General features: G+C 37.4%; 1 protein-coding gene across 2 annotated transcripts in view; it reads left to right on the top strand.

The window, feature by feature from the left end:
* Positions 1-18419, top strand: part of KIF20B (kinesin family member 20B) — a 30028-nt gene extending 11609 nt beyond the window's left edge. For both annotated transcript variants that reach the window (XM_064716753.1, XM_064716754.1), the window contains 18 exons: positions 904-1129; positions 1693-1754; positions 1940-2059; positions 3634-3799; positions 6803-8000; positions 8862-9000; positions 9281-9403; positions 9867-9927; positions 10549-10674; positions 10934-11070; positions 12038-12193; positions 13082-13258; positions 13813-13977; positions 14629-14832; positions 15205-15282; positions 16028-16175; positions 16709-16851; positions 18186-18419. In XM_064716753.1, coding sequence (XP_064572823.1) covers positions 904-1129; positions 1693-1754; positions 1940-2059; positions 3634-3799; positions 6803-8000; positions 8862-9000; positions 9281-9403; positions 9867-9927; positions 10549-10674; positions 10934-11070; positions 12038-12193; positions 13082-13258; positions 13813-13977; positions 14629-14832; positions 15205-15282; positions 16028-16175; positions 16709-16851; positions 18186-18263 — 3507 coding nt within the window. In that variant the 3' untranslated portion in view covers positions 18264-18419. The remainder of the gene's footprint in view (positions 1-903; positions 1130-1692; positions 1755-1939; positions 2060-3633; positions 3800-6802; positions 8001-8861; positions 9001-9280; positions 9404-9866; positions 9928-10548; positions 10675-10933; positions 11071-12037; positions 12194-13081; positions 13259-13812; positions 13978-14628; positions 14833-15204; positions 15283-16027; positions 16176-16708; positions 16852-18185) is intronic.
* The last annotated feature ends 4867 nt before the right edge of the window (positions 18420-23286 follow it).

Genomic DNA, 23286 nt, shown 5'->3' with positions numbered 1-23286 from the left:
TTCTACTAACTACCTGTTATGGTCATGGTATTTCTCAAGAAATACCAGGAATGGTTTCAAGGAATTGCACACCATATGACTGTGTCCTCAGCAAGATATATTTATCTTACTTAATAGATGAGAGTGTTGAGACTTGGGATTCAGGAATTTTTGGGGTTTTCTTCATTTCTCCAGCACAAAAGTGACAATTACTCTGTACAAAGAAATTGGGAGGAAAGCTGCAAATTTTTTATGCTATAAAATCCATTGCATTTAGTGCCTATTTAAAATCTGAGTCTGACTTTACGTCCCACATATGGACTGTGCTGGAGTAGCCACAGAGGCTTCTCTCTTAGGGCAGTAGTAGCTACAACTGGAGCAATGAGACTTGTTCATCCACTTAAACCATATCTAGACTCTTAGCTTGAGTCTGTCTCTTGAGAGTTTGAAACCCTTTTAAAAAAACAGAGAGGCAAGATGCAAAGTCAGTTTTTTGGGTATAATTTACTGTCATAAGTTACCACAGACTTACTTGACCTCACAAACTTTTTCTGTCATGTGAAAATTTCAGATGTGTTCTTTCTAAAAGAGTTTGCCTGCTCTCTTCATTCAATATTCTCATTGGTTTAAAATACACTAACTTTTGTAGTAAATTTGGAGGGGATGTTTATGTGGAAATACAAGGGGAAATGTAATGGTAGGTAATGTTATGAAAATAAAGTAGCTCTGGCTTGGTACTGGAAACTGGTGTGTGAAGGTAGACAAACTGGCAGTCAGTGCATATGAACCCACAAGATGGTTTTGAAGTCAGAATTATAACTGTACTTATATATTAGAATTCCTAACAACGTTCCGTATTTTCTGTAGAAATAATGGCTTTTGTATAATTATTTGCCATTTCTAAATGAATCTAAATTCTTTCAGAATGAAGAAACCCACACAGACACAGCTGCCTGCATTGATTTTGGGGGTGTTATTGATTCTCTGCAAAATGATATCACAGATATCAAAAATCAGGCAGAAGCAGCACACCAGTACATTGTGTCCTTAGAGGACCCACAGGAAACAATAGGTTGTCTTGAAAAACAGCTGGCAAAAATAACTGCTGAACTTGTTGAGACCAAGGAGGAGCTGGAAAAGAAAACCAAAGGTAGGCTGGGTCGAAGTGTGATATGAAAGACACAAAAAAAGAAATTAAGTACAGTAAAATAGAAATATTAATCTTATTGTATGGGATTGTGTAAACAAATCATAGGTATAATGGTGCTAATCCATTGTTTTGTGTAAGTTCAGGTTAAACAATTCTATAGGCCTTGCTTATTTCATTTTTAAGATGAAACCTAAAATTGTCAACTCCAGACTTAAGAATTGTGGGGTAAAACATTAAGGGTATTCATTTCCTTGTTGTATTGTAATCCCTGTACTTCATGTTTTGCTGATGCAGTGTATTCAGGCATCATGTGGAACTTCGGAGGAAAAACTAGCAGCACCTCACAATGATCTCTGCAGAGATCTTGGGATGTGATGTGTATTTTGAATGGGTTGCAAGTCTCAGTTGTCCAGTTCAGAAAATGTAAAGAGTTTTTGAAATGTCCTAGCAGAAGTCAACTTAAAAATAAATGTTTTCAAAAACTTCTGAAGTACCACAAAGACATGGATTACTGAGTAAACTGTGATGGCTGATTATGTTATGCAGGCTTTTTCCTGTTACAGGTTTTGAAGCACAGAGGGTTAAATTGGATGAGTCTGCTGAACAACTTAAAGAAGCAACTGAGGTAACTTTCTCAAAAAAAAAACCTGTGCAGAATTGTTTGCTTTAATACAAAATTCAAATGACTTAAAATGCTATTAGACTATGCTTCTAGCCCTTTTTCAAATATCAAGCATAGTTTAAGTGATCTTGCTTCTCAAAAACATGGTAGAGTTCAATTTAATGCTGGTCTTTTTTTTCTTTTTCAAGAAAATGAATATACAAAATGAAAGGATTCAAGAACTGATTGACATTGTGAAGCAAAAAGATGAAATGATTATGAAACTACAAGGTCAGATAGCTCGTTCAGAAGAAACCATCAAAGACTATGTAAGTCTTAGACATCTTAATTGATACAAAAAAAACTTAACATGTGTTTACAATTGACTTGACTTTGGAAAATTGGCATTTCTTTAAATAATTGCTATTTACTTCAAATGATAGCAGGTCAGTTGGCATTGAAACTAAAGCCACAGTGAAATGTTAGCAGGAGTGTGTGTAAATAATGAGACTTTCAGAAGTACTGATCTGGATTTTTATTGGAGGACTCTAGATGAGACTCTGCAGAGCCATTAAAAAAACATAACAAGACCTGAAACTGTGAGGACTTAAAACAGTGGGAGTAGAGGAAGTGCATCACTGTCTGAATAAAAGAGGAAGAAAATGAAATTTTAGTATAACAGAAGGTCAATTTTAGTTTAAGTTAGAGTTTAATAATGTAACAAAAGACAATAATTATGTAAATTAGGGTGAGGGGGAAATCAGTGCATTCCCCCCACCCCCAAGGTGCTTGCACACTTTCAGGGGAAGGGTGTTAATGTGAGTATTTTAAGCAGAGTTTGAATTAAGAAGGTATGACATGGATATCTCTGTTTTTGATGTGATTCATAAAACTTGAAATTGTATGGTCTAATGATATCTGCTGAGTGCTGGAAGCTAGCTTGGCTAAATATATACAGGTAAACAAAAAAAAAAAAAAACCAAACCAAAACACACAGAAGTTTTTTTGGGGATTTTATTTGAGCCTGATGTCCAGCAACCTGAAGTAGTTTTGAGAACACTTTTAAATGAAACTTAGTCAGCACTCTGATCCATTTCTCTTAAACTGTAAACTCAAAGCTTTGGCTATAGTTTATCTTGTGTTGTCTCTGCCTCACAGCTACTTAGCTCATCAATAGTATGGAATGCTGCAGGAGTGAGTGGAGTGTGATGGCTTACCATTGCTGCTCCTTCCAAGGGCAAGGCTTTAACTATCCCGTGGTTCCAGGAGATTGTGTGGCATGAAATTTTAACATGACCACAAATCTCAACTCTATAGTCTATTGTGTCTACTTATAGATGACTAATTGGTCCTTGACAACCACATGGCTTGTCACTTGTCATCTTGCAAGTAACCAACTTTTTTCTTAGTCAAATAAATATCAGAAGTATGTATAGCAGAACTGCCTAGGCTTTCAAGTTGCATCAAACATGTCATGACAAAAATGATCTTTGCTTTGCTGAAGGCTATTAAAGCTCTCAACTCTACCAACTGATCAGAATGAGAAATTTATTTGAATTGACTGTGTACCCTTCTAACAAATTGGAAATTTCATCAACTCTTTTGACACTGGAAATAGTTTTTGGATGGTAAATTAAGTCCTTTTAATGAAAGTTGTGCATTTTGTAGTTGTCTAGTCTCTTGCTCTGATTCCTGTGCAATGCAAAGTATTGTGTTTCTTAGTATCTGAAGCTGCAGGAGCTCTTGGTCTAACTAACTGATCTGTCAGTGACTTTTCCTCTGATAACCCCTATGCACCTTACCCATAAAGGTTCTGTAAAAATATTTGTATAGGAAAAGCTACTAAGCCTTTTAAGTGTTCAATTTGTACAACTTTTAAGCAATTGATCATATTTTAACACAGGAGAACACTTTGACTACCAGTAAGAGAAAATTAGCAGAAAAGAACTCTAACCAAGTGATTGAAAGCAGCCACTTGAAGGATTGTGAGCAAGCTGTGTTGGAAGTGGGAAGAAAACGTTGCTTGGAAAATAAGCCTACTGCAGAAGAAGAACCACCTACAAAGAAAGGTACAATTTCTTCCATCACTCAACAGGGGGTCTTCAAAAAAAGCTTGGTTACTATTCCAGAACAGAAGAAAAAAGCTGGGAAGTGTAAACATTATGCTTTGAGGAGGAGATCTGCTCTGTTACACTGTAAAAGGAAGTAACTGTTCTCTAAATGTAATCCCTTTTGCAGAGGGCTGGCCCTATATCATTTACTCCCAAATGATTGAAATAAAATTTTAGCTTTTAGACTTTCCTTTCTGTTGTTTTTCTTATCTGTGCATGTACCTGCATAACCGGCTGTAGTTCTTGGGCAATTGCTTAACAGTTGCAGTACTAAATTTTCTGTTGCTGGACTTCTGAGAAAGTAACATCTCCTGCTCAAGTGTTTGAAAATTTCCTAAGCAACCATCAAAGGTGTCAATGACTTAGTGATAGTTCAGTCATGCAGTATGTGCTGTGAGCCTTGACATTTTGTTCTCTGTGTGTGCTGTGAACACACCAGCTCTGCTCAAGGTGATGGTGCTGGCAAAGGAGAAAAATTAGTTTTGCTCCTATTCAAGTGGAAAGCTGAAGTCCACAAATGGTGTATTCTGTACAGCTCTCGTGCTTGCACTTTCAGTCTTTTTGCTGTTCTTGCTTTATCTGTGAGCTTATCAGGTGAATAAAATATTAATAAGCAAGACTGAGCTATGTGGGACTTGTGCAAAATGGTATCTGTAAGAGCTCTCTGCCTCTAACTTGACTTCAGGACCCAGCTTAGCTTTAATTTCTCATAGAACTATGGAAAGCATATGCAAAAGGAAGGCAAGAGGCCTTTTCCTTTCTGTTAAAGGAGAATTATCAGATTCACATGATCACAGAAAAATGAGGATACAGTGAATAAACTGAATATTAAACTATCATTCATTACATTGTGCAGTTAAAGAATAAGGCAGCATTCACTGGGGTAGATCAGTTTTAAGCTTATGGTGCAAAGAGTTCTAGTAAATGGGGTAATGTTAGGCTGGCATCCAGGCCCTGCTGAGGGGTTCTCCAGAGCTCCATAATGGGCCCAGTTCTCTTCAACATCTTCATAAGTAACTTTGTGGGACACAAAACTCTAAGATGATAGCTGTTGACTCCCTCAAAGGGTGGGAATCCCTGTAGAGAGATCTAGACAAATTACCAACCCCTTGAAATTAACAGACTCTGCACCTGGGGCAGGAAACCCTGGCTCTAAATACAGATTAGGGAGTGAGAGGCTGGAGAGCAACCCTGCTCTAGATGATCCTTGAGCGTCCCTTTGAACTGAAATTCACTATGATTCCATTAACAAAGCACTTCATGAAGAGAATGTTGGACTTCTGATGTTTGCTGCCCTAGAAGATGGGAGAGGCATAGGTATTCAAATGCTCAGATGGCAGACACAGGTAGATAAGCTAACAGCCAACAGATGCATGTGTGGATATTGAAAGACTTCAGCAGGATTGTATTGTCTCAATTCTTCAGTGTCCAGAAAGGCCTGTAGAAAGTGGCTGGGCCTGCCAGTAGTAGCAAAAGGAGGTGAAAGTATTAGGCTGGGTCAGCTGAGGCTGTGACATCCAGCAGGGCATTTCTGCTTTTGTACAACTTCAAGTGTCATTTGAAACCAAGACTAGGGACTTTGACAAACCCTGTGTTAAGATACCCGAGTACCTCTTGCTTTTAGTGAGCTTGCAAAACTGTCCAGGGAGAGAAATGTGTTATATTTTGTCTGATAAGTTTTCTTAGGACTACACAACTGGGCTTTCAGCAAAAAAACCATTTCCAAATACAAAATTTTTAATCTTGTAGGATTTTAAGGTATGACCTTATATGCTACAGTAAGGCTGCTGTTGTGGTTGAGCTAGCAGAAGCACTTGATGTATCTTACAATAGAAAAACTATGGACAGGCAGGAGATAAGTCCTGTTGACTTTCAGAAACCACAACACTGTTGCTAATGCTTCAGAATGGCCATTTGTTAGTGACTCAAATTGACTGTACAACTTGTTGGCTCTGTTCAGAGGATGTTCCCATGCAGTACCCCTGTGCTTAGTGGTCCAGTGTGAGACTGCCTAACTCTACCTTACTATAGGTACAGGGCTCACAAGAGTCCATAGTATCTCCCTGCAGTACATAGTTGGGATAATCTAATCTTTAGAGATAGTCAGGCTTACTTTAATAGTGAAATATAGCATGCATGTAACTACAGAAACACAATTGGATTGTAAAACAATTTTGTGAAATACAGCTGGAGTTGGTTTTGAAGGTGATGAAATATGTGTTATTTTAGTTAAAATAGCTCATTCATTCAGGAAAAGAGTCTTAAGTTAATAAAACATGGAAATTTTGTGTTGGAATGACATGTTGTAAATCTTTCTTGGAGAACTTTACCTGTAACATAATGGGTGTGGGCATTAATACATCATTTTATGTAGTTTAGAAATGTGTTGAATACAGAAGAGAGGAAGGTTCCAGACACAAAGCAAAAAAAAAAAGAAAAACCCCCCAAAAAATTGTGCTGGTATTTTAGCTTTTTTTAAAAGTAAGATGATATAGAGCATGCATGAAACTTCTCAGAAAGGTCCCCTAAATGGAGGATGGCTAATTGCTGGCTGTATTTAAAGGGATTGTTGAATCAGTGGAGGTAGAAACTGGTTATCTCTGTGAATGTTACCTAGCTTATAGGTGTTGCAAATACTAGTGAAATTAGCTAGATTTTTCTGCTAGTGGGGCAGAATAGAAGGCTGGAATAGAATTGCAGCAAACTTTTTTTTAAGTCTTCTGAACACCTCTTTCTGCAAATTATGCCTAGAAGGCCAAGAGGCATTTAGTGCATATAAAATGTCTCAGAAAGTTCTAACAACTTGAAGACTCTAAAATGCTATGAAAGTGTGGCTTTTGGGTGGTGCTAATTTTCCACGCAGCAATTACAGTTTGGTGTTGCTAGTGACTTGTGTATTTTAATTACCTGAGCTGTATAGGGATTTATTTGTTCTTAATGTTGTTTTGGTTTTGTTTTTAGGAGATAAGAGAGAGAGTTGGGAAAACTACTGTCTTGATCAAAAGAGAACTAATAATTCTGAGACCTACGTGGAGATATTAGCACTAAAGCAAAGAATTGAAACCTTGGAAGGTCAGATAGCTGTGCTTGAAGAACAGTGCCAAAGAGAAAAAACTGAAAAAGAAGAGTTAAATCAGCAGATAGCAAACTTGCACCTGAAACTCTCTGCTTCTGAAGAAAAGGCTTCTGGCTTAAGTGGAGAACTTCAACAATGTCAAGCTGAATATCAGGAGACTGTTTCTGAATTGGACAAACAGAAAGCTATAAATAAGGAACAAGAAGAAAAGATTATTCAGCTAAATAATGAAGTAGCAGATGCTAAACAAAATATAATTGACAAAGTGTCACAAATTAAAGCAATGCAGTCCCAGGTAGATGAATTGTATAAATGTCACTCAGAATCTTGTGTTCTGGATATTGATTTAGTTAATGTGAAGGATTCCTTAGACCCAAAAAAAGATGAATCAGAGACAGTTCAAATGAGTCCTCCATCCATGCAGTTCCAAACTGCTTCTACAGCAGATCTGAGACATGAGAGCTCCTTTCACTGCAGCATTGAAAGTATTTGGGAACAATGCAAAATTATGGTTAAGGCTTCCTCACAAAAAAGTCATCAGATCCAACAACTACGTCAGCAAGTTGCAGACTTAGAGAAGAGACTTCATGATAGTGACAATTACAATAATCAACTAAAAATAAAATTAAATGAAATTACAAATCAAGAGCATCAATCTGTAAAGGAAAAAGATCTTCTGAATCAGTTACAAGAGCAAATCCAGAAGAAAACCCAGGATTTTGAAAAACAGGCTGCAGAAAATCAGAGAGTAATTTCACAGTTTCAGGAGGAAGTTGCCAGCTATGAGGGAGAAATAAGAGATCTTAAATCCCTATTGGAGGCTTCTAGGACTAAAGATGACAGGATGAAAGAGTTAGAAGAAGAACTAAAAGAAAAAGAATCTACTATTTTAAATCTAGAAAGTAATACAGTAGCTCTGCAAGAGAAATGTGCCAGTGTAGACAAAAAACTGAAGGAACTCGGTGATCGAGAAGCAAATTGGAAGGATGAAGTTGGGCAGTTGAAGAGCAGTCTGGAGACCATGAAACATGTTCTTCAGGAAAAGGAGAAAAATGAGTGTCAGCAAATGCAGTCTATAGAACTGTAAGTAAATAATGAGATAATTTTATTCTTACAGGGTTAGGAATAAAGTTAAAACTCCCTTATATGAACATCACTTTGACATACCACATTTGCATGTTTATAAACTTGTTAACCAAACTGCTTCTTTGTGAAATTTCTATACACTGCTTGAATTTTACATTTGCATAGTCTGCAGTCTATGTTCTCCTCACCTGTTTATATATTCTTTCAAAAGCATATATCTAAATTATGTGGAACTATTGTGCAGGAAAATAGGAGTGTACAATAAAATTAATTATTTGGGGATTTCTAATAATTTTGTTGCAGACCCTTTCTGAAAAAATTACCCAGTGCAATATTATCCTGTAACTTGAATAAAAACCTTCCTTTAGTCAGTTTAAAAGTCCAAAATGTCCTACTGAAAACTCCTTGAAATAAATGTGATCACTTAAAAATAAACCCATCATACTTATTATTTACTTTGCAGAACTTGTAGTGGCAGGATTTATTGCAGTGTTATTGGGTTTCTTTCCACTTTTTATTCATCTTTGTACTTACAAGCACTGGGATGTAGTTATCAACTTTAAACTTACTTGCTTTTAACCTAGGACTTTTCTAATTTATAAGATCACTAATGATAAAAGTGATTGCTCTACTGTGCTTAAAAAGATAATATTTTTAAAAATTGAGTGTTCAGAAGTGAATCTGAGCAGTTTGTTACTTCAGGCTCATACAGTAAGACATTGAAATGCAAATGTAAAATTCTAAAGCTGGTTATTGATCTAATAGAGCTGAGATTCTATTTGCTAATAAAACCAGCAAAGAGCAAAGAGCCTGAGCTAACATGTAATGTTATTTATGTCTCTTAATTTCTAACCCAAGGCTGCGTAAAGACCTTTCTGAAAGCTCTGCCCTTGTACAAAGTTTGAAAAAAGATTTGCAGAGGAAAGAGGAAGAATACACAGATTTGAAAGAGAAGTTTTCTGATGCCAAGAAACAAATTCAGCAAGTACAAAAAGAGGTTAGTAACCATAGGCAAAATATTTCTTCTGCAAGTTTGGGCTTCTGTTATTAAAACCTGTTTTCACAAACCTCAATCTATGGATGTTAAAAGCGATTCATAAAAAGGCTATTTTTGAGTGATACATTTCAAGTATCTTCCCTTGTGCCACTACCAGCCCCTGAAATTTAATGAAGATGCTTGCAAAAATTCAATTTAAGTAGTTAATTATCTAGATAACTTAGAGAGTTTGTAAAGGGCTTATAAATAAATGTAAGTTTTGCTTTCTCTCTTGTTGCAGGTGTGTGCAATGCAAACTCAGGAGAAATCCCTGAGGAAACAAGTTGATGAACTTGAGAAAATTAAAAAGCAGTTTAGTGACGAATTAGAGTTCAAACAGCGCACAATCTTGCAACTTAAAAAGGTATTTTTAGAATAAAATTTTACTTGCTCTTAATTTATTTTTAACTCATCTACTAATGAGAAGTTTTCAAAGCAAGTGGAGAAAGCTTGCAAAAGCTGGGGTAAAAATAGGAGTAGCTAGCTGAAATAAGTTTTAACAGGTGAATGAAAAATTATTAAAGAAATTCTCATGCAGAACTTATTTAAAACAATTTGACAATTGGTCTAGTAAAGAAATACTTAATACCTGCAGAGTGTCTGATTAGTGACACTTAGATATGTTAGTACTAATGTCTCTTTATTTTTAAACAGCTGGAGTGCGACTTTATACTATATGAAGAACTTATTCATTTGGACTATTTGTCTTAAATGCCTTATTTATTATTTATTAAATTTAAAATGAAAAGCTATTCATTTTTAGCATATGTATTTGTTTCTTTCAGCGTGTTCTAATTTCTATAATTTGCTTTCAATGTGATATTCAGGAGCAGTTGGACAAAGAAAAGCTGGAAGAAATCTCCAGACAGTATGAGAAAACACATAAAGGTCAGAAACACACAAAAAATTGGAACAATTTTAGTTCTATGTGCAATGACAACATAATGAGTGATCATGTCAATAACAAATTTGAAAAGTCTCATGTGTTTGTATTTTAGAGCAGAAGCACTCCAACTTGGATGTTAAAATCTCAGAGTCAGAAAATAATTTTCTTTGAATTGTTACTAGATATATTTGTAAGGAAATAAACAGTCTCAGGTTAAGAAACATAAGCAGAGAAAATCTTAGTGTTCATTTAGTCAATACTGGGATTTATTTGGTTTTATTCTAGTTGTCCATTTTAGCAAAAGCATGAACTGGCGCACTATTGTGTATGGTAGCACAAAGTTTCTGCAGATTTGATAAACATTTAGGGGTTGAACAGTAGTTAGTTTCTCATAGCCATACAAGCCATGTTTTGGTGTTTTAACACCAAAACACACACCTAAGTTAAACTAGTGAGAATGGAATCACTTAAGAATTTGGGATCTGGAAAGTTCTGTATAGATGTTCTATTTCCTTGTAATAGAGCTTTTGATCTCAGGAGAAATGACTTGTAACTGAGCCAGTTTGGGAGAATGGTGGGAACTAGGAGGAGGCTGATCTGTAAATTAATTTTCATATTTTCAGATCTGTGTGCAAAGGAAAAAATAATTGAAGATATGCGGATGACATTAGAAGAACAAGAACAGACTCAGACTGAACAAGATAAAGTGCTTGAAGCCAAATTAGAAGAGACCAACAGATTGGTTTTGGGTAATCTCTCCATGGAAGGGAACAGGGAAGGAAAATTGTTTTGAATGTGTATTGTGATAGCTGCTTTACATTTCTGGTTTTACTTAGCAATTGCTATTTAGGTGTTACTTTTTCATAACAAACAGTAGTTTCCTAAAGGGCTTCTGTTGTCTGTGATCATAGCTGATAAATCCAAGCAACTTTAGTAAAAGGGTGGAAACATGTTCAAATATATGTTTAAAATAATAGATTATGTTAACTCATTTTGTATTCTTCCTAGAACTGGAAGCCTGGAAGCAGAAATATAGAGAGCTGAATAACCAGTGCAATAGTGACTGGCAGCAAAAGATGAGCAAAAATGAGGAGAAAACCATAGATGAAGATGAGGAATTCATAAAGCTCCAAAAAGAACTGAAGGTAAAACATAATGATATAATTCATACTTAAATCTAAGGCCATAACACCCATTTAAGGAGTCTAAGTTTTTTTGGTGTCACTGTCTTCAAGAGGCTGGGGCATGATATGGCAAGTGATTACACTGGTAAAGGAAACCTCCTTGGAAGCATATTTTCCATACAGCATCATTGATGCCCCATAACAGAGTGCACCCTGCCCTGTGTTATGCTGCTGCTGTGCACAGGGCTTCTGTAGCTGCTTTCCTCTTACAGCTGTCTTAATCCAACCCCTGATATCAGTTCCAGGGATCTCTCCTGTCAGTTGCTAAATCAAACTCTCTCAAGATCTTGTGCTGGCTGCATGGCCTGTAAGCCCTTCCTGTAAGGCTGAGGCCTTTCCTCTAACTCTCCTTGGATTAGAAAGGAGACTTATTTTCTAAGCAACTTTTCAGGTGCTTCCTGTCTTATGTGGTAAAATGTCTGACAAGAGGTTTGATTGTGATAGAAAAGGAGACGAAGTTGCTGTGGATTGAAGTGACATTCTTAGGTACATGCTGTCTGTGCCTACCATTCAAACTGTCCTGCATTGTTTCCCTTCCAGTCTTGAAGCAGAAATGAGTTTTCTAGCATGTCCTTTCAGGCAGCATAAAAGCTTGGGGATTTGTAAGGTAGAAGTGTCTGTTTACCATTACTTTTGACATATGTGTCTGTGATTGACCCAAAATGCTTTGAGGAAAAACATTCTATTCCATGAAGGTGTGTCAGTCTGAATAAGGAATGCTGAAAATTGATAATTTTTTGCAATACAGAAGAACAAGTATTATACACTGAGTATACTACTTGTACCTGGGAGTATGCTAGAGTAAAACTGTGCTACTGTATCTGTTATGTTTTTGAAATTAATCCATTCAATGGAATTCTGAATTTTAAGTCTTTTTTTTTTTTTTTTCTCTCCACTTATGGTTTTATTTCTGGTTTCATCAAATTAGGAAAATGAGGCGAAGTATCAAACTGATCGGAAGAAGTGGCTTGAGGAAAAAATGGGACTCATAAATCAAGTAAAAGAGGCTGAGAACCATCGCAACAGGGAAATGAGAAAGTTTGTGGAGGATAGAGAGCATCATGTGAAGCAACAAGCAGAAATTGTAAGTGACTTTGTCTCAGCAGTGTCCTGTATTGTCTTCTGTGCAGAGTAAATGACTTGGCAAGTGTTGAACAGTGGGGGCACTTGAGAGTAGCTGGCCTTTGCATGTTCCCTTACTTTCTCACATGACAAAATCTGGATGAGATGTTCTAAATATGAAAAAGGAAGACTAGGAGGCTCATAAAATGAAAAATCTTAACACATAATGGAAATTAACATGCCTGTTCCTTCCCATTCCATCATGTTACTAAGTCTTCAAAATTCATACTATGTGTAAAACACCAGTAAATAACCCACACTTAAATGAATGGCTCCTTAAAAGCTTAGAAAGCTTACTTTAGAAAACACTTAGTCAGTATGCTGTGGTAGTATGTGCTAATGCTGGTGAGACTGATAGTTAGTGACTAAGGCACCTTGATCACTGGACTGCAGCAAGGTTGCAATTTTTTAATCAGATGAAATTATTATATGAACTTCTGCAATCTAAAACTACATTTGCATCCAGAAGTAGTTAGCAATGCCTTTGTGGACCTGCCATCAGTACAGGAGGATGTTAGGAGTTTACAAGTAATTTTACTTTATCTGTCACTTTTCTTGTCTGATAGTTGTAATTTATAAAATCTTCAAGTGAGCAAACAGGAGCTGTGGTTCTCAAAAAGAAAATCCTCTTCACAAGGAGTATAAATACAGATTTTCTAGTTAAAACATGGCTTACTTTTCCATATTTGTACTGAAACTAGTTCTGTGTGAGCTTTTTAAGAGACTATGCAGATCTTCTATTTACTAAAGCTGTAAAATAGTAGTAACTGTGCAAAGCAAAACCAGCAGAAGAGTTCAGATACTGTGTAGAAGTGGTGTTCTATTCTAACCTACCTTTTTTAATGTTTAGGAAAGACTTGCTGCACAGCTTGTAGAGAAGGACAGCAATCTTCAAAAGTGGCGTGAGGAAAGAGACGAACTAGTAGAAGCTTTGGAAGTACAGCTCAAGACTTTGGCTTCTAGCACCATAGAAAAAGATAAAGAAATAGAAAGGCTGAAACAGGCGGCACTAATGGCTTCAGAAAAGGTCAGTTTTCTCTTTTTGCTGCGTGAATTTTTGAGAGTTTTTTGTTACCCATTGATTCTGCAAAATATTATTGTTGCTCTTTGCGTTTGGCTCTATTTTTTGTTCTTAAACACTATCATATTGAAATCATTTGCTGCTAATTTAAAAAGAAAAGCTTTACGTTTGTTTGCAACTGAATTTGTAATGGAAATTGGAGTTTGAAAGTATTTAGTAGTTCAAGTAAACACTCCTGTGAATTTGGACTGGATATCTGAAATTCTCCCATTTGTTGTCTTTTTCACAGCACCAAGAGCTTCATGAGCAAATGGGGGGTGAACTTAGAATTCTAAAAAAGCATAGTAAAATTGAAAGTTTTGTTATGTTTCCTTAGACTCTTACAAGGCTTTTCTTCACTTTACATAAAGGCATTAAATTATTGGCTGTGTGTTGGATACCTGACTGGTTTAGCCTGCAGTTATAAAACTGTCATGACCAAGTAATCATTAGATGCTCGTGATATATTACTTTCTCTTGACAGTCCTGAAATTTGTGGCAATTTTTACTATGTTTATTAGGATAAGGAAACTGGCATAGAAGATCTGAAAAAACAGCTGGCAGAGAAAGATGACTTTATAAAGGAAATGAAACAGCAGATTAACCATGAAAATCCTCAGTCTTTGGCAGAAGTACCTTTACCTGAAGAAGGACAAGATAAAATTGATCAGTCTGTAAACAAAGAGGTATGTTTGTTTATGTATTAATGATATGTTAATAATTCTGGGGTTTTTTAGTGTATATTTCTGTATATAGTTCTGAAAATACCTGGGAATGCAGTGCTGCTGGGATTCTGGGTGGGATTCCCTCTCAGAACTACCTTCTGGCTTTCCATGAGCTTTTATCACTTTCTTTTTTAAGAGGAAGGTTTCACCTTCAGGGTGAACCAATGTAAGAAGGAACAGCTGGAATTCTCTAGAAGGGAAAGAAAGCTCCTTAAAGATCAGCTACAGAAATATTATACTTTTCTCACAAAAGCTGCTATTTTATTACTGCCTAGTTCCTGAGGAGCAGCGGAGTTGAGATGGAGACAATCACTAAGGGCTTCTGCCCTTGAGGAAAAAATGCTTGGAAACAAAGTATCAGGCTGAGGAAAATTCTGTGATCATAGATACAAAAAAGTTCAAAATTTAACAAAAAAGGTTTTAGATAATAAGGCTTCAACTCTGCTGTAGTTGGTTTCTTCACTTTTGTTGTAAGTGTTGTGAAAGCTAACAACTGGAAAATAGAACACCTACTTTGCAATCCACTGGGAGGTGGGGGTGATATGTACTATATAGTATTTAACTCATAATTAGTTAAAATCTTATGTTCATCCATTTTCCACATGCCTGCAGGACCATTCTGAAATTGTCCTTGATTCTACTGAAGTGTCCACAGAGGATGGAAAATCGAGTCGGTTCCCAGAACCAGAGATGGAAATCCAGTTCACACCTCTGCAACCCCATAAGATGGAAGTGAAGCACCAGGGCAGCTCCTCACCAGTTACGGTGAAAATGCTCAAGCCAAGAAGGAAAAGGAAGAGTGTAGAGATGAATGAGGTGTGAACTCAACCAACTGACAAAATCTGTTGTGCAGCTTACTGTGATCATTTATTAAAACTCTAACTAACTTCTTATTTTCTGCTGAGATCCCAGGGATATACACAGGGTGTTTTTTAAACCCCGTGTCTCCCAAGTGCTGGATCTCTGGCCTGTGTTGAATAAGGTCACAGACTTCAGCTGATCCAGACTCTGTCTCCTTGTGCCTGATTTGCATTTTCTGTTTACCTTTTTGCATTTCTCTCTCCTGGATAGTGCCATTTCTTGCTGTCTCCAGCTCTGATCTGTGGGATTACACATCAGTTCTGTAAATAGTTTATTTGGTTTAGGTGGTCATTGGTATCAATTATAATTTCTTCTAATTTTCTTTAGGATTTTGTGAAGAGTGAGAACAAGAGAAATGCAAAACCTGCTATGGCTGACTCACCTTCTACGAGCAACAAAAAAATGGTATGATTTTGTTCCATTTTTGAAGTCAGTTTAGCCTTTTTTGTAAAGATAGGCTTGTAAAGAGCAAATATTCTTTTGCCAAAGTTTCTTATTCTTATCCATGTATTTCAGCAGGATTCTTCAACATTTATGGTGTCTTTCTACAAAGCTCTATAAGCCAAAGGGTCTGTATTTGCCAAGAATGTGTAGTGTCCCAGCTGCAGTGTGCAGTGATTCAAAGGGGAAGGATGTTGTATAGTGAATAGTTAAAAAGAACAGTTTGGGCATGTTTGAGTGTGATGTTATAGGCAATGCCTTTGAAGTAAAACTAAAGTTTTTCCACATATATGGCAGCTATAAAAAGATTCTTTTAGGCCATAGTAGTAACCTGGGTAGGTTCAGAAGGTGAGACATTTATTTGCCCTATCAGATTCTTTTATTTCTAATTAATACAATAGAATTATAATTAGCTGTCAAGTAAAATACAAGTTTTAATCTGCCTTTGAAAAAAGAAAACTCCTGTGTTTACTGTATGACTCATGCTCTTAAGTGTATTCTGTGAAACTTTGGTGATTTTCTTTCTTCTGGGTGTAAAATGAGGTTGTCTACATTTACTTGCTATAGTGATATCATTACTAAATTGTACAAAGGTGTCAGTAGCAAAGCTCAATGTGTCAGCTTGAAAATGACATTGAAGTAAAATGAAATGAAACTTGAGGATTAAGGCAATTTTCAGCTTAAACAATGATCCCGTATTTCTGTACAGATGTCTACTGCACAATCTCTTAGAAAAGAATACTCCTTAAGAAGGCAAGAATCCACTCTAAATAAAAGGTCATCTAAGAAAAAAGATGGGACACTACAGAAAATTGGTGATTTTTTCCAAAGCTCTCCTACTATTATTCATTCTAAAGGTTTGTACAGTATTAATAAGGCTTATTTCCTATTCTCTGGCTGCTGTAGAATGGCAGAGAAGAAAATATTGTCTTGGTTGTGAGGACCACATAATTCTCCAACTTATAACAGTACTGCATATTTCTTATTTTTCTTTTTTTTTCTAGTACATATACTCCTCTTTTTATAGAGCTAGTACTTGTTTGATTAAACTATAAAAAGGTATAGAAGAAATTGACTGTACAACTGTGCTTGTGTCAGCACAAAAGTTAAGCCTGTTGTTCAATTTGGTAGTCTTTAAGTGAGATCTGAATCCTAATTGATTTTTAATGTGCTATTTAAATGTGTCCTTTAAGCTTTTGCACCTGAAGCTACAGAAAATTGCTTCCAGCTACAGAAAACTGGTAGTCAAATACCAGTTCTGAATTTTTATACTTGAACTTTGGTCTACATTGGTTTAATTTTTCAACTGTTTTAATAAAGCCTACTTTATTCATTAATTTTGAGGCTCACAAAACCATAACATGTATTTATGATAAAATTTGTCTTCTAGCAAAGAAGCTTATTGAGACAATAAGCTCTCCCAAGTCTGCTGAACAAGAAAATGTCAAAGAAAATGAGCTCAAGCCAAAACGAGCTAAGAGAAAGCTGTATACAACTGACATTTCTTGCCCTCTGGATATCCCTAGTTCTTCAGTAAGTGATTAAGATTCCTATTTTCCTCACTGTAGTGTTTTTCTGTAAAAAACTAACTATTAGGAGAAAAAGACAAATCTGAAGGTCTAATCAAGTTGCAGAAGACGTTGGAAAATACCAACCTAGATATTTTTTGTACCTAACCATTCCTTTTAGTCTTTTCTGTCTGCTCTTTTACTAATTTTTTTCTGTTTTCTCACCTGTCTTTGACTGCTGACTGACTGTGTAGGTGATACAGCAGTGATAGAGATACCTTCACATCTGATAGCTTGTAGTGTGTACAGGATTACTTTTTCTTTGCTACAGCAGTGAAGTCTTAAATTGTTTTTCCAGTAGTTGCAGTTCATCTAAGTGTGTAATAAAAGATATAGATGTATTATTATATTTGTGTGTATATATATTTTTTTATATATAAATAAGTAGCATAGAGGGAGAATAGAAATAGGGACTAGGAAGGCATCCACAGATTTGGAATGACATGATTGAAACACAATAAAGGTCTGCATGTACAAATAACTTCACAGGTGAGCACCAAAGGTATTTTTCAATTCCATTTAGGCCCAGGTGATATTTGGGCATAGCATGTGGATACATCCATGCTTTTCAAAGTACAATCTAAATAGCCTTCTGGATGTGTTTTAATTTTGTGGCTCTAAACCAGTCTGAGTCTTGAAGGCCAGAGTTTGATGTGTTGTTTCAGAAATCCAACTTTATGGTTTATACAGTAACTGTAGTGCTGAGCATTCTTCTGCTCTGCTGGAAGTACATCTCTTCATTCTGTTCCTTCCTTTCTTCCCTATGCTGTGGTGTAAGCATTTGCCCATACTGATTTTTCTGTAAATTGTATGAATGGATGCAGCAGAGCCCACAATGCTGTCCATAGGAGGAAGAAGAAAATGTCAGAAGTGCTGAGCAAAATGAGTTAAGGAGCTTGGAAGTAAAAAAAAAAAGTGCAAGACTGAATCCTGGGGAAGTCAGAGAAAGCTAGAGAAATTTAAGCTTAAAATTTTAGATTTTTGGACACTTCTTGTATCAGAAAATGAATATTAACCCAGCATAACTGTGTTAACTCCACAAAACCATATTCCCAAGGTCTACATCCACGCAATTTTTGAACACTTCAGGAATGTTGTTTACACCACTTCCCTGGCCAGCCGGTTTTACTGACTGACTGCCCTCTCAGTCAATGGGTAAATTTCACCCGAGTGACTCAGGCAAAACTCTGGAAACAAATTCTGGGAAAAACTCTTCTGTTGGGCACACAAGTCTAAAAGGTGAATATCATTTGTCTCTGAAGAATGCTGAATAACAATCCTTTAATCCATCTTTTTCAGATCCTTGTAGAACAGAAAGAGAAGGAAAGTGATCATCTAATCATCAAGCGACGGCTGCGATCAAGAATAGCAAAATAACCTTGCAAAAGTGTGTTTATATTTCTTAGCTAGGGCCTGTTCCCATTGTATTATTCCAGCTTGTCCTGTGTAGGAAGCAATAGATATTTAGTCATGCTTCAAAATCTGTATATAGTTGTATAGAATTGTTCTGACTCCATTAAAATGATGAAGTTCAAAAAAGCTTGTGTGTGAAACTTTTTTGTTTACTTGAAACAGCATCTTTGGAAGTGTTCATAACTTCTAATGCAGTAAGAGCTGTACCTATATGGAATGGTGTAAATTGCTTTTTTTAAGGCAGCCTATCTACCTTGACTTTGAGGGGAAACATATGAGTGCACATTGATACTTGTATAGCCTTAAATTCTTCTAAAATACTGAAAAAATTGCTTGCCTTAACTTCAACTCCTTTTTGGTGAAGTAGTTTTTTCATCCCTATGCTGTTCCAGTTACAGACAAAGTGAAGGCTTCTGGAAAGAAAATGTGAGGGCAATATTCATAGAGGTCAATCCTTTATCTTTGGCTAAAGAAAACAAGGAGGAGCAGCGGCACCATTTGATCAGAGAGGGGGTGACTTTCTTGAGTTGAAGTGTGAAAGAGGGAGCAGAATATTTTGGGGTGATCGCTCAGTGATGGGACAGCTTTCCGTAGATAATGCAGGTATTTGAACACGGCTGACACCTGATTGGTGCTGCGGGAGAGGAAGCCCTGAAGCGCTTTAGGCAGCGGCGGCCGCGGGCTCGGTGCCCGCGAGGTGGCGCCGGGACCCCGCGCACGGACGGGCAGCGGGGCCGGCTTGGCCTGGAGCTCACCCCTCTGATCCCGTGCAGCCGCTGGCATGAGGGAGTTACTTCAGAGTGCCTGACAGGAGCCTTAAAAGCAGCTGCAAATAGAATACGGTTTTATTTTCTGAAGAAAAGAGAATTACAGTTGCTGTACAAACTAGTTTTTCCTTGCTTGTAGATTTGTGCTACCAAGGTTTGTGTTCCAAGAGAAAAGGATTGGTGAAGGGAAAGAGAAGCTATAAATTTATATTTAAATACCTCATTAAGTTTAACTGCTTGGTGTTAATCAGACACTTCTGCATGCAGATGCCAATGTGGAAGTTAGTACTGATCTCAAGAGGAATCACAGAATCAATCATGTTTTTAGGAGAGAGGCAGCTACTACACAAGTACCAAACCAAGGAATTTATAGAAGTAGATGCATTTGAAACCCATTCTGGAGGATTTTTTTAACCTGTTCCATGTATAAGAGTTACAATATAACACTGTTTGAACTTTGTGAGAAACAGATTTCAGAAGTCTGAATACTGTAAGAGGATGCATCAATGTTTTATTCCACTTTGAAAAGTGTGTGCTGCATCTATCCTATATTACCTATTTTGATTTGGGTTTTAGGACAGTGCTGAAAAGGGGGAAAAATACTAACATGGGAAGCAAAGGTACCTAGAAAAAAATAATCTGATCAGATAAAAGCTGCTATCTCCTTCCAGAGTTAATGAGACTTGGACGAATGCTTCTAGGAGACAGCAGTGTGACTCAGGACCAGATTGCAAAATCAAACACTGCAACTTGAAGTGATCACAAGGCCATTGAAACTGACTCTGATTAACTGCACTCTGTGAATTACTTAAGCTGATTTTTCCATTCCAGAAATCTGAAAGTTATTGAATATGTGACATTGGAGGCAGGGCCATAGTAGTGAACAATCTAGAACAAGACATGCTAGTTGGGTTTCACCTATATCTAATATTTATATGTGATTATATCACAGAAGAGCTGCTTTTTTTTTTTTTTTGTAACCCCATTTTCATCATGAGAACAGCCTAATTGCTCTTTTCCCCTGTTTAACACCTCTCCTTCCCCCCAGTAGTGTATTTACTTATGCTCTGCTGCTACAAAATTGACCTTTTAAAAAGGTCAGTGTTTGGTGATTATCAGACTTATTTGTGTTCATTTTCATAATGCACAACTGGCAGGGAAGATAAGTTCCTTCACTTAAAAGAGTAATTGAGCATTTAACACAGCAGTTTTATCAGTCTGACACTTAACTGCTGTGACAATAGGGTATCATCCAAAGTTATTGGCAGTTTTGTGAGACAAAATTGTGTTCAGCTTGTTCCATGGAGGCTGACTCTTTCTGAGGTGATGAGAGCAAGAGACATTATCGCTACACAAATTCATTTCAGCACTGTTTTTTTGGTAGCAGGAGTCCCTAGCAAACAACAGTACTGGCTCCTCTCTCTCTGGGCTGCTGCAGTGCTCTCAGCCAGAGCCAGGCTGTGGGCACTGCAGAGCACTTGGCCAAGGATCAGATAGACTGGCTGGCTTGTCATTTCTGCAAAGTCTCTGAGCCCTCTATTGCCCTGTGATAAGTGGAATAAAATTACCCACATTTATTCCCAGATACATCAGCCTTTTAACATTCAACATGATGTTACTTTTCAGGTTTTGATGAATTATTTAGACCATGATTTCATTGGAACTGAGATTTTGCATCTAAATGCAAGAAGTGTTTGGAGGTCTCAGGCTTTGCTCAACACATATGAGGTTCCAACTTCCTTCTTTGAGAGAAATATCACCATCACAGTCCAAGTCTTTCCTTATTGGAAGAAACTTTTTATGATCATCTGTGGGAAATGAGGTTTCAGTGATTGTTGAGATGCTGCTGCACAGGTTGACATTCTCCCTTCCCCCCCCAAGAAGCTCTGGCTTTGTCACCATGATGATTTGGACATGTTTTATCTCTATCTTTGTATCTGGAATTTAAGATCTTCATGAGGAAGAGATAAAAAGGACCATGCCTTGACTCTCTACAGGAGCATGCTGCTTCTTTGAAAAATGCCTTTGAAGGAATCTTATGCTTTGAGCATTTCTGGGTTTTGAAATAGAGGCAGTGACTGAATTCCTGAGGAAAGTGGCTTTGCAGAGGCACCTCTGTGCTCCCAGGTATTTGGAAAAGTCACTTATTCCTCTTTTGGCAGGGAGGAATGTCACTGGGCCTGATGTGACAGCCTTAAATGTGATGCTCATGTGGGTACTTGAACAAGATGTGTTCCTCTCTGGAAAAGCACATAGCTGTGCCTGTTGGATGTCCCAGGAAACGCTTCACTTGTTAAAGTGTTTCTGTCTTTCCCTGTGCTGAGAGGTCAGGAGCAAGACTCTCTCTTTTAGTCACCTATTTAAGGTTTCCTGTTCTGAAGTGTGAATCACCCAGAACTCAGACTGTAGAGCACTGGGCTTTCTGCAGCCACCAAGAAACAGTCTGGGGCTGCTTGCTTTAGGTGGTTCAAAGAAGAATTTTGAAATTAGGGAAGTGAAGGCTTTGTGGAAACTCGGTGAGCAAGATGTTCTGGACGTCTTTCTTTACAAGTGGTCTATCTAGCTAAAACCTATTATCCAAATAATAAATTTGAATGATCCTTGCTTTCCAAACAACAATTTCAACTGTTTAGGAAAAAAAAGGAGATTATGCTTTGAACTTAATTTATTTCATCTTTTTAAGCATCTAATGTCCATGTGTGAAATACCACGTGGTATTTTTTTCCACTAGCATCTCTTGGTAATGTCAAGATGATCAGTAGATGTTCTTATCACTAATATTGACTGTTAAACTTCTTGCTTATGAAAAAAACCCCAGTGAAATGCTGACTCCTGCAGACACTGCTTGTACAAAGCTGGAACACTGATTTCCCAGCAGGAAATCATTGGGACAGTCTCACACAAAGTTTTTTCTTCCTTGTAGATTAAATTTCATAGTCAGATTCTTGTGATGCAAATAAGTAATAAAAAATTAAATAGCAAGTACAGTCAGTCTCTTTGATTCTCATGACAGCTTTTGAAAGAAAAATCCTGGAGTTGAATTTCCCTTAAGGAGTAACTCTTGTTTACTAATGCAGTAAACATAACTGATGAAAGAAATATCTGTTATACAGATATTGCCAAAATACAAAGTTCTTCGTAACTTAAACATTTCAGTCTTGTGGGAGGTAGAAATCTCTGTTCCAGTAAAAGATAGGCAAACCATACTTCATGGAAGCTGTATTTGCTTATCATTTGCAATTTGCAGGCATTAAATGTCCTGTTTGATTCAAACACATTCATAATATTTAATCCTCAAAGATTGTCACCCTGATTTTTTAAGCTTTTCTAAGCCTTCTGATGTTTACATTCTTGTAATGAACTTTCTCACACACTTTATGTAAATAACTCACTGTTTTGCATTCTTTTATGGAGGAGGAGAAATTTGATGGACTGTTGGTTTGTCCAGTGTCATTGGAGAGGTGGCACTGTCACCCTCCAATCCACTGTCACTGTTGGAAATCTATAAATGTTGGAATCAGAAAAATATAGGTCCCTTTTTTACCTTGGAGATTCCAGTGTCCACGTCATTTTATTTCGTGTCCTAGACTGACAAAAGATGCTGGAATTTCATTTTTAGTTACAAAGAAATTTTCAAAAACCTGATTAAAATGACCTTTCTCACCTCTTCATTGCTTAGCATCATAGCTATGGGGAAAGTGCAAATCAAATCTGCTACAGCATGGTCAGCAGCTGAAGTTCTGCCAGGTGAACCTTTGGTTCGTGAGATCACAGGGCTGATTTTGGAGCATCAGAGGGGCAGTCCCATTCAGCCAGGCTATGGCTGCCCTGCTGGGCTGAGCCTCTGAGCAGTTCTGCTGTGGGTGGCAGCAGCTCCTGGAGCCCTGAGCCTGGCTGGCCAGGATAACCCCATGGCTGAGCTGGGCTGGGCTGGGCTGAGCCTCTGTCCCAGGCTCAGTGCAGGTGTGTCACCTACACAGACCCCAGCCTGGGCTGCTGTTTCCTGACTGGCACCTAAGCTGCTGCAGAGTCTGGCTCGCTCCGTGCTGAGGCTCTCCTGCTCTTGCAGGTGCCTGCAGGGTGCTGAAGTGGTGCCTTCCTCAGAGCACACAAGGCTCAGTGCACATCTCTACCCTTCCTCCTCCTCCTCTCTTACTCGTTTTCTGTCACAGCGTTTGAAATAGAGGCAGTGTTATCCTGCTGTTTGTCTGTTCTCTTAG

The sequence above is a fragment of the Zonotrichia leucophrys genome, chromosome 6, assembly GCF_028769735.1.
Source record: "Zonotrichia leucophrys gambelii isolate GWCS_2022_RI chromosome 6, RI_Zleu_2.0, whole genome shotgun sequence".
In the NCBI taxonomy this organism is placed as follows: domain Eukaryota; kingdom Metazoa; phylum Chordata; class Aves; order Passeriformes; family Passerellidae; genus Zonotrichia; species Zonotrichia leucophrys.
Note: the sequence above shows the minus strand (reverse complement) of the source record. Positions and strands in the feature narration are given on the sequence as shown.